This window comes from Mustelus asterias, chromosome 18, assembly GCF_964213995.1.
Source record: "Mustelus asterias chromosome 18, sMusAst1.hap1.1, whole genome shotgun sequence".
NCBI lineage: Eukaryota > Metazoa > Chordata > Chondrichthyes > Carcharhiniformes > Triakidae > Mustelus > Mustelus asterias.
Window position 1 is genome coordinate 4802111 of NC_135818.1, and position 16408 is coordinate 4818518.

Genomic DNA, 16408 nt, shown 5'->3' on the forward strand with positions numbered 1-16408 from the left:
CAGACACAGGGTGAATGTGCAAACTCCACACAGATAGTCAACCGAGGTGGAATTGAACTTGGGTCTCTGGCGCTGTGAGGCAGCAGTGCTAACCACTGTGCCACACCATGCTGCCCGCATGGGAAAGATGGGCTTGGAAGGTCCCAGAAGAAAGGCGGAGCAGCGATGAGTCAGGAGAATGTTTGACGGAACAGTAGTCTATGACTGCCGCTCCTTGGAAGAATTGATTTATGTCGATATTATGTTATTTAATAAAAGGCCAGAAATCATTGGAAAATTATAATATTCAAAAGATGATGCAGGTGCAATTTAACTCGGTCCCAGCCTGAAGTTGCAGGGCATTAGTGACTGATTAGCATTTTGATTTATTATCAGTAAATGGATTTTATTTCATATGTCTTAATGGGACTACCCAGAGGGAAATAATCCCTCAGAAGACCCTGCAATTAAAGAAGACCATTTGAATTTGTATGATTACATCTAATAATGGTCATGGAACAAGCCCCAGGCAGATTCTGGGAATCTGCATGAAGAGCTCTCTGTTCAAACACAGAACCTCCTGCAGACAGGACTACAAATACAAAGGGATGCCAGCTGGTTGAGAGTGAGTGAACTTGCTGAACTTGCTAAATGTCTTCTCAGGAGCAGTGGAATCAGATAAATGATTATCCATTTTAATTGGAATTCACCAATTTTCAGAGGGAATTTTCCTCCCCTCCTTGGGTTCTGCTCGGTTAGCACTGCTGCCTCACAGCGCCAGGGACCCGGGTTCGATTCCTGGCTTGGGTCACTGTCTGTGTGGAGTCTGCACATTCTCACCGTGTCTGCATGGGTTTTCTCTGGGTGCTCCGGTTTCCTTCCACAGTCCAAAAGACGTGCTGGTTAGGTGCATTGGCCATGGTAAATTGCACCTTAGTGTCAGTGCTGAGTGTGGCGACTGGGAGATTTTCACAGTAGCTTCACTGCAATGTTAGTGTAAGCCTACTTGTGACTAATAAATAAACTTTTACTGAAGGTATAACACAAAGTAAATGGTGTGGTTAGGTTAAAGAGAATCAGCAACTTATAACGTGTATTCTATATTCTCATGGCGTTGTATTTCGTAAGTTATTCAATTTGTTCTTGATCATGCAGGGGGATAGAATATAAAAGCAGGGAGGTCTTGCTGCAACTGTACAAGGCACTGGTGAGGCCGCAACTGGAGTATTGTGTGCAGTTTTGGTCCCCTTATTTGCGAAAGGATATATTGGCCTTGGAGGGAGTGCAGAGAAGGTTCACCAGGTTGATACCGGAGATGAGGGGTGTAGCTTATGAGGAGAGATTAAACAGATTGGGTCTGTACTCGTTGGAGTTTAGAAGGATGAGGGGTGATCTTATAGAGACATATAAGATAATGAAGGGGCTGGATAGGGTAGAGGTGGAGAGATTCTTTCCACTTAGAAGGGAAACCAGAACTAGAGGGCACAGCCTCAAAATAAGGGGGGGCCAGTTCAGAACAGAGTTGAGGGGGAACCTCTTCTCTCAGAGGGTAGTGAATCTCTGGAATTCTCTGCCCATTGAAGTGGTGGAGGCTTCCTCGTTGAATATGTTTAAATCACGGGTAGATAGTTTTCTGATCGATAAGGGAATTAGGGGATATGGGGAGCAGGCGGGTAAGTGGAACTGATTCGCTTCAGATCAGCCATGATCTTGTTGAATGGCGGGGCAGGCTCGAAGGGCCAGATGGCCTACTCCTGCTCCTATTTCTTATGTTCTTATGCAGTTCCTTTCTCATAGAATCCCATCAGTGCAGAATGAGGCCAGTCGGCCCATCGAGCCTGCACCGACAACAATCCCACCCAGGCCCATCCCCGTAACCCCACATATTCACTCTGTTAGTCCCCCTGACACTAAGGTGCAATTTACCATGGCCAATCCACCTAATCAGCACATTTTTGGACGCTAAGAGAAAATTTACCATGGCCAATCAGCCTAACTGCGCATCTTTGGACTGTGGGAGGAAACCGGAGCACACCCACGCAGACATGGGGAGAATGTCTAAATTCCACACAGGCAGTGACCCAAGGCTGGAATTGAACCTGGGTCCCTGGTGCTGTGAGGCAGCAGTGCTAACCACTGTGGCACCGTGCCATCCAGATAAGCCACAAAGGGAAAGGTCACCTGTTTTTTAAAAACTCGACCCTTGTGGAATGGGTACTTAGCAAAGCTTTTCAAAAAAAAATTAAGGAAAGACTTGTGCCATTTAGGTTGAAATGAAATCATGTGTAAGTGACGTGCTGACGCGTTTTGATTCTACATGTTAAAATTAATTGCCTCCTTTTAAATACATAAATAAGCAGTTTCATGAAGTTGGCGACTATGTAAAGTTTTATTTTGCAAACTTTAATGTAGAATTATCAGGTATAAAATCTAGACAGAGATTTGTCACTGTGGAATCATGAGTGAAACTAACCTACCAACAGAATGGGAGTTTAAGTTTCTCACCTTGTAGCTTTGTGGGGTGGGGGAGGTTAAAAAGGATAGGGTTTTTTTCGAGGGGACGTGAGATGGACATTTTAAAAAACGAGACAAAGAGTTTCATTAAGAGTTCATGAGGTTGATTCCAGAGATGAGGGGTTTGTCATATGAAGAGAGATTGAATATTTAGGCCGATACTCCCTGGTATTCAGAAGAATGAGAGGAGAACAAATTAAGATATACAAAATGATAAAAGGTATGGATAAAGTAGACGTGGAGCGGATGCTTTCTCTTGTGGGGCATTCTAGGACGAGAGGTCATAGTCTTCGGATAAGGGGCAGCAAATTTAAAACAGAGTTGGAGGAGAAACTACTTCTCCCAAAGGGTTGTGAATCTGTGGAATTCGCTACCCCAAAGTGCGGTGGATGCTGGGACAGTGAGTAAATTTAAGGAGGAGTTAGACAGATTTTTAATTGGTAATGGGGTGAAGGGTTATGGGGGGAAGGCAGGAAAATGGGGATGAGGAGCTTATTAGTCATGATCGAATGATGGAGCAGACTCGATGGGCCGAATGGCCTAATTCTGCTTCTATATCTTATGGTCTTATGAAGTTAATAATCTCCACAGCTACAGATCCAGACTTTCTGAGCTGGTGGTCGGCTTGTGACCAATCTGACCAGTCACAAAATTGATATTTTGGAATATGGGCTAATGTCAGTCGAGCATCAATAGTCACCAGTCTGGTAAATATATTAACCCCACAGGCTTGTGCAGAAGAAGATATTAGAAACAGCAGGTATAGACTTTGTTCTTAAGGATTAGAACTATTTTATCCAAACGTAAAGTTTCCTTTCAGGAATCTGCATTATTGGTCTATTTTCTAAAACTTCTATTCCATATTATTTGAAGAAATAGTATTGGTCCAAAGATGTGTGGGTTAGGTTGATTAGCCATGCTGAATTTCCCCTGAGTCTCTGGGGATCAGTAGGGTAAATACATGAGGTTATGGAGATAGGGCCTGGATGGGATTGTTGTTGGAGTAGGCTCGATGGGCCGAATTACCTCCTTCTCCATTGTTGGGATTCTATAATTCTATAATCAGTTTGTTTCAACAACAACTTGCATTCATATAGCACCTTTTTCAGAATAAATGTCTCAAGTTGTTCAGTTAATGACCCAAATTGAATGCTCTGGCTACATAATATTTTTGATGGACATTATGCCCCAGTGTTTGGAGGTGCCATCTTCTTACCTCTACTAGTGGTGGACCTTAGGGTTGTTTATCAGCAGAATAGTCAAGCAACGATTAGAGTAAAGGCCGACTTACTGTGAGCAAGTGCACCAGGTCCTTGTTTGCATCGAGAGGAGGTGCAGTGTCCTGGAGCTGGACCAGCTCATTGATGTGGTTGTACAGTGTCTGCAGTTTGTGCACATTAATCTTGTTATCTTCAACGCAGTCTGGCAAGGCTTCATGTAGTGAGATTAGATCTTTCAGGTGGACGCCCAGAATAGGGATCTTGAAGTCTATGCATTCACTGTACATGCGTCGGTAGTTGTTGTAGTTTCCACTGGACGAAAGCAGCTCAGTCATTTCATTCATCACCTACATTGGAAAAAGCTAGAGCTACAGACAAGCGTGTTTGGATTTTCTGACGAAAATGAATCTTTTATCTCAGGCAAGTATTTTCCTTTGCGGTACAGGAATCCAAAGAAAGCGTAAAAACAATGAGGTGGGAATTTATCTCGAGAGGGAATACAAATCACACCAGCCTCCTGCGAATGTCCATCACTATATTTCACCAAGTTGGTATGTCTTTCTTTGTTCTGTTGAGTGTGGAACTGCTTAACTCAGCCTTGCTGCTTTTATTATTTATCCTAAAGGAATCCTGTGTCTGTAGCTTTACAAAGGTAGTAAGTAACACAATTCAATCTAAAGCATAAAAGAGAAATATTGTGGATGCTGGAATCTGAAGCAGAAACAGGAAATGCTGGAAAATCTCAGCAGGTCTGACAGCGCCTGTGGGGGGAGAGAATAGAGCCAACGTTTCTGTAATGACTTCACTCAGTCCATTGAGGTTGACCTATTGGGATATGAACTCCCTGATTAAGGAGTCAATTGATGGGCCAATGAGGGAGTCTTTTCCTTGTATTTAACCGGATGAGTCAGTTCCTCCGGCACTCCCGAAGGTAGACTGCTGCCTGATAACACTCTGTGCACTGCTTTTGGAATTGCAAATAAAGGGATTTTGGTGAAGGGACTTCTGCCTCCAAAGACTTATTACAGTTTCAGATTTAATTAGAATTCTTCATCAGTCATTAGTGGAAAAGATTATCCAAAAAACAGAATAGGCCCCGTGGAATATTCAGCCTTGCCTCCATGAAATTAAAGAAGGCGAAGGACATTTACTAATTATTACCTAACAATTCCCCATTTTTAAAAATTCATTCATGTCTTGGGGGCGTCACTGACGAGGCCAACAACCATCCCTAATTGACCTTGAACCGAGTGGCATCAAGTCATCCTGACTCAACACGTTGGCTCTCTTCTCTCCCCACACATGCTGTCAAACCTGCTGGGATTTTCCAGCAGTTTCTGTTTTTTGTTTCAGTCTAAAGCATGTTTAGTGCTGCTTCTGGCAGACTCTATCGAACCCCCACTCAGCTTCTGTCTTTGTCTCCTGGGTTGATGCATTGGCGGCGTAAAGATTTGTCAGGCTGGGTGGTTACAGATTGTGGCAGTGTACAATCATGCTCTGTCGCCTTCCTAAGTCTCTATATGGGGTGGGGGGGCATTATTGGCAGAAGCCACCACTCCCGGTGGCACCGTCTGTTATGAAGAGCCGTCAGGCTGGCATCTCAGTGGGCAGGATTTCCGCCTCTCGGGCCCTGGATCCCAGGAAGGCCTGATAATGACCAGTTCAGTGACGGGCGGTTAATCTGGTTGCCCCTCCCACCCTCCATGTGTGCCAGATGTTTCCTACTCGTTTTCCAACCGGTGTACCGAACACATGTCAATGACATTAAATTCTGCCCACCGGTTTTTGGGAGATAGGAATATAGATACAGGAGTGAGAATACGTAAAAGTCCTTTGAATAGAGTAATGATCAAGTTTCCTTCATTGTAAATGCAGGTGTTGGATGGGTGTTTTGTTCTTTTTTCTTTTTCACTTTAGGTAGTAATTTTCCAGTGCAAACAGACAATTTGAAACTGAAAGAGATTTCATAAAATGGATAACACTAATTCTGTAATAAGGTGTCATTTTTCACTGAGGGTACACAATGCGGGGATTTTTTTTGAACACCTACTAAACTATAGTTGCACAGAAAAACAGGGGAACAACATTTCACCGACTGTTTCACCTATACATTGATGTCATATTTAGCACCATTTGCATTCGATATCCTAACCAGAACAGCTAAACCTGAACATTTCCGTCAACACAAAACCATTTTCTGTTAGTTGTCACTTTACTTATTTATTTTCCAACTGACTGACAGCTTCTAAGGTGCATAGAGAACACAGCACTTCATTTATGCCTGAACGGGGCGACTGTATTGGACCCGCCACAGATATGAACCCACCAAGGGACCAGAGTGTTTCCTGCCCTTGTGTTCAGTTTGGAAAATAGATCTTGGCCCTGTGGAATTTTGCTATCAACTATCAGTGAAATGTTGTCAGCAGGGATGACAGTAGGGGCTGCAACAAGTTGACCAAGTATTCCTGAGCTCATGAGGGGAAACCAGCCAGGGCTTCTATTCCTGATTATTACTGACTGACTGCTGCTGCAAGCTTCATATCTATAGAATCTGGTGATGATTTCATTGAGCTTGCCGGTAATGCCTTCCACAGTCCAATAGTCTGTAGTTAGCACAGTGGTTAGCACTGCTGCCTCACAGCACCAGGGACCCGGATTTGATTCTGGCCTTAGATGACTACCTGTGTAGAGTTTGCCCATTCTCTCCATGTCTTCGTGGGTTTCCTCCGGGTGCTCCGGTTTCTTCCCACAGTCCAAAAATGTGCGAGTTAGGTGGATTGGCCCTGCTAAATTGTCCCTTAATGTCCCAACATGTGTAGATTATAGGGGGAATTAGCAGGGTAAATACCTGGAGCTACAGGGATAGTGCCTGGGTGGGTGCTCTGTTGGAGAGTCGCTGCAGACTCAATGGGCCAAATGGCCTCCTTCTGCACTGTAGAGATTCCGTGTAGTGTATATTGTCTACACTTATACATGGAGAATGGCAACAAGATATCAAAGAGTACATGCTGCCCACAGAACTGTACCCCCCAGCATGAATCAGAGTCACACCATAACGGGAAGGGGGATGAGGTTGTTAGAGTCAGAATTGCAATGTTTGACAAATTTGCAAGAGTTGCAAGCTGCCTTGCAACATCGCGACATGATATAGAGACCGAGCTCTGTAACAAGGGGCTGCCGGCAAGAAAAACACCAACCTTATTGACATCATGAGGGACACAGGCACTCGTTTCTTTAAGTCTGGAGATGGAGCTGTGACATAAACCCCCAACGACTGCCATTAGTGTATTAAAGTTCTGGAGCTGCTGGAGTTTCTGTGGAAAAGGTAAGATGACAATGCATTCTGAATCAAATGAGAAGAATGGTACAACAATGAGTGATTCAGATCTGCTGAACTGAAACCCATCATTAACATCTCCACCTGGATTCAACACAGTAAAATGTATAATCTGTTCAAACACATATTTTCCCATGCCTGCAGTCTTAGAGGAAAATTCCCTTGCAAGTTATAATTATGATCTGATGACAATTTAATTTTTTATCCTTTGTTGTAATCTTTGTTTGGACAGCGTTCTCCATCGTTGTACTCAGTTCTCAAAAGTTGCACGAGTTTCTGACTCAGTATGACTTGTTCCTGAGATGTGAATAAGTACAATGCTTAGCGCTGCTATTGCAAGTGTAACCTTGGACCATTATAGTACAGCACAATGCTTGAAGGTACAACCAAAGCATGGATAAAACAGATTTTCAATCGATTTATTTTTCTCAGTCTCCATTTGTGAGACACAAAGGCGGGGAACAAGTAAAAAGAAAACTAGATTTATGGTTTTATTTATCTCAGGGGCTACTGGGTTAACCGTATACGTGACAGCAAATGTGACCAAACGAAACTAACTATATAATTGGTCTGAAGAGCTCACACCAGCCATACCTGAGCCACGCAGATAAACTTGGTGAAGACTTCAGCCCGTAGCTGTGGTGTTGGCCTGCTGAGAACCATAAGCTGAACCCACTGGGAGATGCCATTACACAAAGCAACAGAACGTTCCATCGTGGGATTGTCTTTTACGCAACCAGTCAGCACATAATTCTGATAATCTGAAAACTGGGCAAAGCAAAGTCTGGTTATATTCCGGTCAATATCAATTCACACCTCGTTTAGCTCAACCTATCTTAAGTTGAAATGCACAGTTGTTGAAGTCACAATCATAGCAAATTGTTTGACCTTCCCGTATATGCCAGAAATATTTGTATAGATCGGTAACATGAAAAAAACATGCAATTCTTGAGCAGTGAGAAAACATGCCCAGTATTTCGGCCTGTGGGTATGTTTTTTGTCAGCAGCAATGTACCATGTTTCTGTGCGGATCAAGGGATATGGGGGGGGGGGGGGGGGGAAGGGTGGGGATTCAGATATTGAATTTTGATGATCAGCCATCATCAAAATGATTGGTGTAGCAGGCTGGAAGGGCCAAATGGCCTACTCCTGTTTCTATTTTCTATGTTTCGAGCTATCTCCTAGCAGAGTGCTGAAGGTACAAATGATGGGGAGAGTTCTTCCATCCCGCCCGCCACGGGGATTGTAGTGGGCGGGGGCAGACCATGCAAAGGTCCATTGAAATCGGGCAGGATTCTCCGGTTTTGGGGTCAGCCCGGCCGGAGAATGTCTTGTATATCACAGCATTTCTATGTTGCTATGGACGGACCAGTGTACTGTAATGTTGGGTGTAGCTGAGATGCAGTGGTAACATTTGTTCTTGACAGAAAGTTGTGGGTGCAAGGTCCACTCCACTGACTTGTAAACCCAACTCTGGAGCACACAACGTAGCTGGTTCTGCAGCGTGGTATTAAGGGACTATCTTTCAAATCAGATATTAAACCACCCTCTTGGGTGAACATGAAAGAGCCCAGGACCCTGCTCAGTGAAGAGATGGGGACTTCTCATTCATTACGTGGAGATGCCGGCGTTGGACTGGGGTAAACACAGTAAGAAGTTTAACAACACCAGGTTAAAGTCCAGCAGGTTTATTTGGTAGCAAAAGCCACACAAGCTTTCGAGGCTCTGAGCCCCTTCTTCAGGTGAGTGGGAATTCTGTTCACAAACAGAACTTATAAAGACACAGACTCAATTTACATGAATAATGGTTGGAATGCGAATACTTACAACTAATCCAGTCTTTAAGAAACAAAACAATAGGAGTGGAGAGAGCATCAAGACAGGCTAAAAAGATGTGTATTGTCTCCAGACAAGACAGCCAGTGAAACTCTGCAGGTCCACGCAACTGTGGGAGTTACAAATAGTGTGACATAAACCCAATATCCCGGTTGAGGCCGTCCTTGTGTGTGCGGAACTTGGCTATCAGTTTCTGCTCAGCGACTCTGCGCTGTCGTGTGTCGCGAAGGCCGCCTTGGAGAACGCTTACCCGAATATCAGAGGCCGAATGCCCGTGACCGCTGAAGTGCTCCCCAACAGGAAGAGAACAGTCTTGCCTGGTGATTGTCGAGCGGTGTTCATTCATCCGTTGTCGCAGCGTCTGCATAGTTTCCCCAATGTACCATGCCTCGGGACATCCTTTCTTGCAGCGTATCAGGTAGACAACGTTGGCCGAGTTGCAAGAGTATGTACCGTGTACCTGGTGGATGGTGTTCTCACGTGAGATGATGGCATCTGTGTCGATGATCCGGCACGTCTTGCAGAGGTTGCTGTGGCAGGGTTGTGTGGTGTCTTGGTCACTGTTCGCCTTCAGGAGAACAGTGACCAAGACACCACACAACCCTGCCACAGCAACCTCTGCAAGACGTGCCGGATCATCGACACAGATGCCATCATCTCACGTGAGAACACCATCCACCAGGTACACGGTACATACTCTTGCAACTCGGCCAACGTTGTCTACCTGATACGCTGCAAGAAAGGATGTCCCGAGGCATGGTACATTGGGGAAACTATGCAGACGCTGCGACAACGGATGAATGAACACCGCTCGACAATCACCAGGCAAGACTGTTCTCTTCCTGTTGGGGAGCACTTCAGCGGTCACGGGCATTCGGCCTCTGATATTCGGGTAAGCGTTCTCCAAGGCGGCCTTCGCGACACACGACAGCGCAGAGTCGCTGAGCAGAAACTGATAGCCAAGTTCCGCACACACAAGGACGGCCTCAACCGGGATATTGGGTTTATGTCACACTATTTGTAACTCCCACAGTTGCGTGGACCTGCAGAGTTTCACTGGCTGTCTTGTCTGGAGACAATACACATCTTTTTAGCCTGTCTTGATGCTCTCTCCACTCCTATTGTTTTGTTTCTTAAAGACTGGATTAGTTGTAAGTATTCGCATTCCAACCATTATTCATGTAAATTGAGTCTGTGTCTTTATAAGTTCTGTTTGTGAACAGAATTCCCACTCACCTGAAGAAGGGGCTCAGAGCCTCGAAAGCTTGTGTGGCTTTTGCTACCAAATAAACCTGCTGGACTTTAACCTGGTGTTGTTAAACTTCTTACTCATTCATTACCACAGGAAGTAGTTGATGCCAAAACATTGAGTGTATTCAAGAGGCTGGATATAGCACTTGGAGTGAATGGGATCAAAGGTTATGGGGAGAAAGCAGGATTAGGCTATTGAGTTGAACAATCAGCCAATGATCATGATGAATGGTGGAGCAGGCTCGAAGGGTCAAATAGCCTCCTCCTGCTCCTATCTTCTATGTTTCTATGTTCAGAGCCCTGGCTGACATTTATCTCTCAACAACATCTAAAAGAGGTCATCAACGTGTCATTTATCCCTCTGATATTTGTGGATCTTGCTGTGCACAGGTTGACTGCCATGTTTCCTACATTACAATAATTCATTGAAAAATTACTAAATTGGCTTTGGGTTGACCAGACATCATGGCGCGTTTGACGACACTGGGTCAATGGAGTTTCGAAGGATAAAGGGGGGAAGTCATTAAAACTTACAGGATACTGAAAGGCCTGGATAGAGTGGACGTGGGGAAGATGTTTCCATTAGCAGGAGAGACGGGGATCCGAGGGCACAGCCTCAGAGTAAAGGGACGACCCTTTCGAACCGAGATGAAGAGGAATTTCTTCAGACAGAGGGTGGTGAATCTGTGGAATTCATTGCCACAGAGGGCTGTGGAGGCCGGGTCATTGAGTGTCTTTAAGACAGAGATAGATAGGTTCTTGATTGGAAAGGGGAGCAAAGGTTACGGGGAAAAGCCGGGAGAATGGGGTTGAGAATCATATCAGCCATGATTGAATGGCTGAGCAGACGTGATGGGCTGAATGGCCTAATTCTGCTCCTATATCTTATGGAAGTCATGAAAGGCAAGTTCTTCCTAATAAGGATGTATCCATAAGCTGTTTTAGTGTTGCAATGAAGAAGGAACATTAAAGGTGGGGTGTAGCCAGAATCAATGGCAGAGAGACTCAGACTCAACTGTGGAGCGCCCGGTACATTGATGGTTTCAGATCTGAGCCACAAATCTCAGATCTCAACACAAACAGGTTCAGGAAGTATGATGGAGGCAGATTCAATAATGGTGGCTTTCCAAAGAGAACTAGATAATTAGGTGAATAGAAAACAAGTTTGGTATATAAGGAAAAGCACTGTAAGAAGTGTCACAACACCAGGTTAAAGTCCAACAGGTTTATTTGGTAGCACAAGCCACAAGCTTTCGGAGCGTTGCTCCTTCATCAGGCGAATGGGAGTTCTGTTCACAAACAGGGCATATAAAGACACAAACTCAATTTACAAGATAAGGAGCATTATTTTGTAAATTGAGTTTGTATCTATATATGTCCTGTTTGTGAACAGAACTCCCACTCACCTGATGAAGGGGCAGGGTTCCGAAAGCTAGTGTCTTGTGCTACCAAATAAACCTGTTGGACTTCAACCTGGTGTTGTGACACTTCTTACTGTGCCTACCCCAGTCCAACGCCGGCATCTTCACACCATATAAGGAAAAGGCAGAGGAGTGGGACTAGGTGAGTTGCTCTGACAGAGAGCTGACAGAGACAACTCTCTTCCTGTGCTGCAACCAGTCTATGATTTTAGTCTATGAACCTTCAGCAAAAATATAATAATGCTGCAAATTGTATTTTCCAGAGATAATATTTTTAATTGCTGTAAAATTATCCAAAATATTTTGGCAGATATGCTGTTCCCATGGAAGGATAAAGTTGTCAGCTGGCTAATAAATTACCAGACATTATGATGGGATTTTGGAGATGCCAAAACGAATCAATCCTTGAAATTCCAAGTGAAACTGAGATTCACTCCAGGTTTGATTGATGGAGAATGAATGCTCTGTAAATGGAGTGCGTGGATCATTGTCTGCACTGCTGCACTGGTGTTCTCAGCCCAGTCAGAAATGAATGATTTCCCACACACCATCAATCATTGCAGTATCTATCACAATTTCCTACTTGTAATTTATCTGTAAGTGTGTGAGGCTTAAATGAGTAACTTGGTGAAGTGTCTCTCTCTTTCGGTGTAGTAAAAGGGAACATCATTTTAAAACAGACAACTCTTCGTACTGTCCCTCCCAAGACCTCCATATCATTGGTGGCACACTTACTGAGATCCTGCGGAAGGATTTGAACTCGAGGTAGGTTAGGTGCTCGGCCAACTCTCCTGGCTCCAAGTGGTCAAAAAGGAGGGAAACTTTCCGCTTTTTGCTACAGTTTGGTTTTATCCGTTGAGTGATTTTCCGTGACCAGTCCCGTGTATTGCTGTCAGGTAAGCAGAAAGAGGGCTAAATACTGCCTCTAAAAGTGTTCATCACACTAGGCAAGATGAGACATGTGTTGGAATGTCCCAACACCTGTTCTGTTGTTCTGAGAATCTGTTGTCATGAGAATGAAATACTCCCTCCATCTCTCTGCACATCTTAGATCAATCTCTCATTCTGTTCCATTGAAAAATCAGCATCTTTATCTGTATATCTCTAACCGCATTCCCACGTTATAAATTCCATCTCCAAGTTTACTGTTGCCAGCCTGTGGACCTGATGCCAGCTTTGAACCAGCAGTTATTCTCAGAATTGAGTCACTCCTCTCTATTCAGTTCCAATGCAAGGCAAGTCCTTCCCTGTGTTTCTTGTTGTTGCCTTACCTGTATTGATGCCAAATGATCCAGTGACTCCCATTCCTTCAGTAAAGCACTCTACTGAGTGCTGTAGGGCTGTAATTGTACAATCTTCCCTATCATAAATGTTTTACAGGACTAGAATCCTGTAGGGGATGGCATGGTGGCACAGTGGTTAGCACTGGTACCTCCCAGTGCCAGGGACCTGGGTTCAATTCCCGGCTCGGGTCACTGTCCGTGTGGAGTTTGCACGTTCTCCCCGTGTCTGCGTGGGTTTCCTTCGGGTGCTCCGGTTTCCTCCCACAGCCCAAAGATGTGTGGGTTTGACGGATTGGCCATGCTAAATTGCCCCTTCGTGTCAGGGGGACTAGCTAGGGTAAATGCAAGGGGTTATAGGGATAGGGCCTGGGTGGGACTGTGGTCAGTGCAGACTCAATGGGCCGAATGGCCTCCTTCTGCACTGTAAGATTCTATGATACTTTGAATAAAAAAAAGGTTTGAAACCCAGAACAGATAATTTTGGTCGCCTCAGTACATTCATAACATGAAAAGTTGCCTGGTATCAGTATTTGTAACACTAGACATTTGGAATTTCTGTTCTCTCAGCTTGTATTCCTTAACAAAGCATTGGGGCATAAATTTCATAAATTATATTCAATTCTTTTCTTTCACAGTCAATTAAACAACGATTTGAATTGGGCATTGAGTGAAATATCGATTGAGCACAGTCCCATTTTTCTGAGCTACAATACAATCACAATGATTTGATGAACTTTCTCTTCCAGTTTGAGGTGTCCTCTATGACATAAATTTGAATAATCTTAATCTGGTCTTAAATAGACAAGAACCCAAGCCACAAAACTGCTTAGAAATAAGCAATTTTAAAGAAGCCACAGAAATGTCCGATACCAGGAATGTGGAGAATAGCGACACCCTCCTGCTCTGATCAAGACCGCAAAAAACTACAAAGGGTCATGAACGTAGCCCAGTCCATCACGCAAACCAGCCTCCCATCCATTGACTCTGTCTATACTTCCCGCTGCCTTGGAAAAGCAGCCAGTATAATTAAGGACCCCACGCACCCCTGACATTTTCTCTTCCACCTTCTTCCGTTGGAAAAAAGGTACAGAAATCTAAGGTGACGTACCACCCAACTCAAGAGCAGCTTCTTGTCTGTTGCCATCAGACTTTTGAGTGGACCTAGTAGATGTGAAGTTGATCATAGAATCATAGAATCCCTACAGTCAGAAGGAGGCCATTCGGCCCATTGAGCCTGCACCGACAGCAATCCCATCCAGGCCCTATTGTAACCCCATGCATTTACCCTGCTAATCCCCCTGACACACTAAGGGTCAATTTATCATGGCCAATCAACCTAACCCGCACATCTTTTTACTGTGTAAGGAAACCAGAGCACCCAGAGGAACCCCACACAGACACAGGGAGAACGTGCAGATTCCGCACAGTCACCCGAGGCCAGAATTGAACCCGGGTCCCTGGCACTGTGAGGCAGCAGTGGTAACCACTGTGCCACCATACTGCCCTTGATCTTTCTCTACACCCTAGCTATGACTGTAACACTACATTCTGCACCCCTCCTTTCCTTCTGTATGAATGATATGCTTTGTATAGTGCACAAGAAACAATACTTTTCACTGTATGTTAATACATGTGACAATAATAAATCAAATCAAATCAAACCATAGAAGCAAGAGATACCATTCTGTGGATAAGTTTAAGGCATCTTGTTCAGGCAAGATGATTGACTTCTCTTCGCAACCCAAAATCTTTTCCCTCAAATTCGGCACTGTTTGGTTAAAAAAAATGGGAAAATGTTGTTGCTCCCCCATCCCCAACTGTATCCCGACTCCTGCAAAAACTGATCACTTCTGGCAGCTTAGGTTTTTTTCAAAATTACCAGCAGCCCAGAAACCTTCAGAGGTTTTTGGAGATCATTCAGGGGGAATAATGTTGCCACAAAAAAAATGGATGAAATAGGTTAAAATTTTTAAAAACCTTGAAACCTGACCCCAAATCTCCACTTCCAATGGGATTGGGGGGGGTGGGGTGGGTTTGGGGGGGGAACGGGTGGAGATGGTGGGAGAGAGGTCCATGGGGAAATAAGCAACCAATCCACTTCCAGGTGGCAGGTTGCCGATTTACATATTATACCCAGACCGCGGGCCTCATTTAATCTTGTCTCCATGTGTAACTGATAGCTCAGGGGAGGTGAGGGACGTTTACTATCAACTGGTAAATCCTGGCCATTTGAAAGTTAGAATGTATTTGTTCTAAAATTGGCAATCTTCCTTCAAAACACAATTTTAAAAAATGACTTTCCAACTGTCAGCACGTCTCATCGCTGATGTAAAAAATTATGAATTCTCCAATGATGAACATACGGTTAAGTCATCTGTGCATTACATGCATCGGATTATTTGCCTGACATATTGTATTAAATAAGCAACCAAATGTCTTGTGTAGAATTAAATCATTTAATGTGTGATCGTACAGCACGGAGGGCATGCACCATGTCACAGGACTCACTCTTTCAGCTGAGTTATTAAGGCAAGGCCCAGTGTTCGCTACCGGGTGGACATCACAGATTCACACAAAAGCAGTGGAGCTTTTGCTGTTTATATCATTACTGTCTGTGGGATCTTGCTGTGCATAAGCTGGTCTCCCGACATCACCACAGTGATTACTCTTCAAAAATATTTCATTGGATTTGAAGTACTTTGGGAGATACTGGGCGGAATTTTCCGGTCGCACTCGCTACCCAAAGCCGGTAAATCCAGCCCAAGGTCAACAGACATTTGCACTGCCCCCTCCCCCCCCACCCCGCTTTCTGCCCACTACGATTCCTGTGGCGGGCGGGACAGGAAAATCCCGCCACCTTAGACCATGCAACTGTGCTGTATAAATGCAACTTTGACTTTCACAGAAATCAGCTTTGTGCAGTAACCGACAATGAGGCTGCCACTCCCAAGGCGAGAGTTCATAGATTAGTTGAGAAATACTGGGCGGAATTTTCCCGTACTCTTTCAAAAGTGTCAAGTTCTGACTAAAACCCGAGGTGTAGTCCGACAGCTGCACAGATGAGTCTTTAGACCAGATTTTCAGGCACTCACAAAACAATTAGCGGTTGGGGTTTGCACCGTCAGTCTGGCAGGGCGGGGCCTGACTGAACTGGCAAGGCCGACACCATGGAAATTTGGGTGCCATCTTTAAAGGGCGCACTAATCAACGCTGAAGCAGAATCCCCCCTTGCCAGCCACCATGGAGTATTGGGGGTTCTCCCACACTGCTCTCTTCCTTGGCACAATCATCTCTCCCCCACAACCCCCCACCACTGCTAAAGTACTGCCACGTTTCTCCCCCCCCCCAATCACTGCTCACTCTCCCCCCTCCCCTGTGCCTGCAAGATCCCCCCGCAATCGCCTTAGTGGTCTCCCTCCCACACTTCCACACATAACGGGGACACCCCTCCCCCCACCACCCAATGCGACTCCCAAGAAGGCTGTACCAACCTGTGCCATGGGGCAGTGCCAGGGTATGTCCCTCTCCCCTGGGGCGGGGGGTTGGGGGGGGGTGGGGAGAACTACA

The 16408-nt window shown here is 44.9% G+C and overlaps 1 protein-coding gene across 1 annotated transcript in view; it reads right to left on the reverse strand.

Moving 5' to 3' along the window:
- The window catches only part of LOC144506921 (RAS guanyl-releasing protein 1-like), a 112106-nt gene that overhangs the window by 29519 nt on the left and 66179 nt on the right, over nt 1–16408 (reverse strand). Inside the window, exons 6-9 of the mRNA XM_078233303.1 lie at nt 12294–12447; nt 7645–7818; nt 6911–7027; nt 3785–4060 (exon numbers count right to left, since the gene is read on the reverse strand). Of these exons, the coding sequence (XP_078089429.1) occupies nt 3785–4060; nt 6911–7027; nt 7645–7818; nt 12294–12447 (721 nt within the window). The remainder of the gene's footprint in view (nt 1–3784; nt 4061–6910; nt 7028–7644; nt 7819–12293; nt 12448–16408) is intronic.